General features: G+C 36.6%; 1 protein-coding gene across 1 annotated transcript in view; it reads left to right on the top strand.

Annotated features, from left to right (window-relative positions):
• Positions 1 to 198: 198 nt before the first annotated feature.
• fbxl5 (F-box and leucine-rich repeat protein 5) overlaps positions 199 to 2,356 on the top strand; it is a 23,791-nt gene continuing 21,633 nt past the window's right edge. Inside the window, exons 1-2 of the mRNA XM_014031253.1 lie at positions 199 to 316; positions 896 to 1,111. Coding sequence (XP_013886707.1) covers positions 233 to 316; positions 896 to 1,111 — 300 coding nt within the window. The 5' untranslated portion in view covers positions 199 to 232. The remainder of the gene's footprint in view (positions 317 to 895; positions 1,112 to 2,356) is intronic.

Below are 2,356 nucleotides of genomic sequence, written 5' to 3'. Positions count from 1 at the left end.
CAAACAAACAAACAAACAAACAAACAAACAAACAAACAAACAAACAAACAAACAAACAAACAAACAAACAAACAAACAAACAAACAAACAAACGTTTAGTTGGTTTGGATATTTTCTTTCTAAAACCCGCCCTTGGCTTGAGCAGTAGTGGTCACGTGACTCGAGCGCGCCCACTCCTTGTTGATGATATACTGCTGCCAGCTCAGATGACGCAGTGTGAGCTCTGGTGAAGATGGCTCCTTTTCCAGACGAGGTGGATGTTTTTACTGGCCCGCACTGGCGAATGAAACAGCTCGTGGGTCTGTACTGCGAAAAGGTGCGTTAAAACAACACATGCATTTCGTCAGGTTGGAGATGTAAAAGCGAAAGCCGTGGCTGCGTTTGATTAGGGAACGCATGATGTTAGCATGCTAGCTGCTAGCTAATGCTAGCTGGTGTGTTCAGTTGATCTGTCGGGTGTTTTAGCTGGTCTGTAGTTAGTCACAGAGACGTTTACTTATACGGAATTTCAGGTTTTGTGTCCAAATTGCTTACAAAAGTTTTATTAACCATTTTAAACCCACAAGACGTGCCTTCTCTTCCAGTATCAGTTTATTGTTGTTTGTTATGCAACTGGTTTTATGATTAAACCGAGCTCTATAATGGGATTGGGACCTGGCTGCTTGTTAATGCTCCCTAACAATACGTGTTAGATAAACACACAGGTCAATGCAACGTGTTCTGTAACATGATATACGGTTTTAAACAGCAGTAAAGCCAGTTTATATGATCCTTTTACATTGATCCAATGATCCAAAGCAAAACGTAGAAAATAACATTAAAGTTTCATTGTGCGTATACAAATAAGGTGTTTTTTTATTATCATTGACTGTGGTTTTGTTTGCTTCCTCCCCAGCTGTCAAAAACGAACTTCTCCAACAACAATGATTTCCGCTCCTTTCTTCAGTCTCTCTGTGCCACCTTCAAGGAGTTCAAGATGCACGAACAAATAGAGAACGAGTATATTATTGGCCTGTTGCAGCAGCGCTGCTGCACCGCCTACAATGTGCACGCTGACAACAAGCTGTCAGAGATGCTGTCCTTATTTGAAAAGGGCCTACAAAGCGTTAAGGTGAAAAGTCTCTTTAAAATGTTGAAAACCAATTTAATCCTATGTCATTACCCCTAGTTTGTACTTGCTGTACATTTAAAAAAGTCTAAGCAGAGAAAATGCAACTACTAATTTAAAGTTTCTGTGTGTGGTTGAGTTGATGATCAGTTCCCAGTGTGGTGTGTTACTTTAAACACAAAGTAGTGGCGACAGCAACATCAGAACTGTTCATTTTCATCTATACATGTAATTTGTAACAAGTCACTGCAAAATCAATTTTATTTTCTCTACTTTTCCCATCAGATTTTTTATGAGGTCAGATAAAACTGTTCTACGAAGTCGGATCTTCACATTTTACTGGGAAGAAATGGGTTGGATAGAAACGATGTAGATGCAGACAGAGCTATTATCTGAATTCTGCTTAGCAGTACTAGATAACATCTTAAAGTGCCTGTGACATCAATATTTTTAATAAATATGAATGTATTTTTTGGAAATATCACATTCATAACTTACTGCAAAAACGATTTCACACAGCAGAGATGAACAGWTGTTGAGATATTTGCATGTTCAGTAACAGGAAGTGATGTCAAAGGGGAGTGTCTGAATGCAAACAGAGCATTGCTACTATGACCAACAACACAGACTGTAGAGAATAATCTGATGTTTCTGTAGATAATTTTAATCACTGTTATAGAGATGAGAAAGAATAAAAGTTCAAATAATATTGTTTTAATAAACAAAACCAGGGAGTTTTCTTTCTCTTATTTCTTGATGTCACTTCCTGTTTGACTTTAGCTGAGCCAAATTCAAAAGAAAATATGCCAATTATGTGACATAACGGGTAAAATCGTGTATTATACCAAGTTTCTTAAATATAAATATATTTTCTTTGACTTTTTTGTACTTAMTGGATATGCATGTCACAGGCACTTAAAACCTTTTAATACATCATTAAAGTACTAAAAGGGATTTCCAGATTCAGGCAGTTGTGTAAAGCTGAACGTCCGTTCTTCCAGCTGCAAAACAAAAACATCATTCTGGTTTAAATTGAAATCCTGTTTCCTGTCTAAAAGAAAAGATAAAGAATACTGCTGATTTATTCGTAAATAGATTTTATCATCCGTTTCCTCCAGTTTGAAAATGTTGAACAATAGGTCGTGGAAGTTTGTCATAAAATAGGCCACAGTGGAACGAAAGCAGGATGTTTTAGAGTTATAAACTTTATTTATTTCATAAAACAAAATTCTATGTACAATAAAAAAG

Source organism: Austrofundulus limnaeus, unplaced genomic scaffold (genome assembly GCF_001266775.1).
Source record: "Austrofundulus limnaeus strain Quisiro unplaced genomic scaffold, Austrofundulus_limnaeus-1.0 Scaffold1210, whole genome shotgun sequence".
In the NCBI taxonomy this organism is placed as follows: Eukaryota; Metazoa; Chordata; class Actinopteri; order Cyprinodontiformes; family Rivulidae; genus Austrofundulus; species Austrofundulus limnaeus.
Note: the sequence above shows the minus strand (reverse complement) of the source record. Positions and strands in the feature narration are given on the sequence as shown.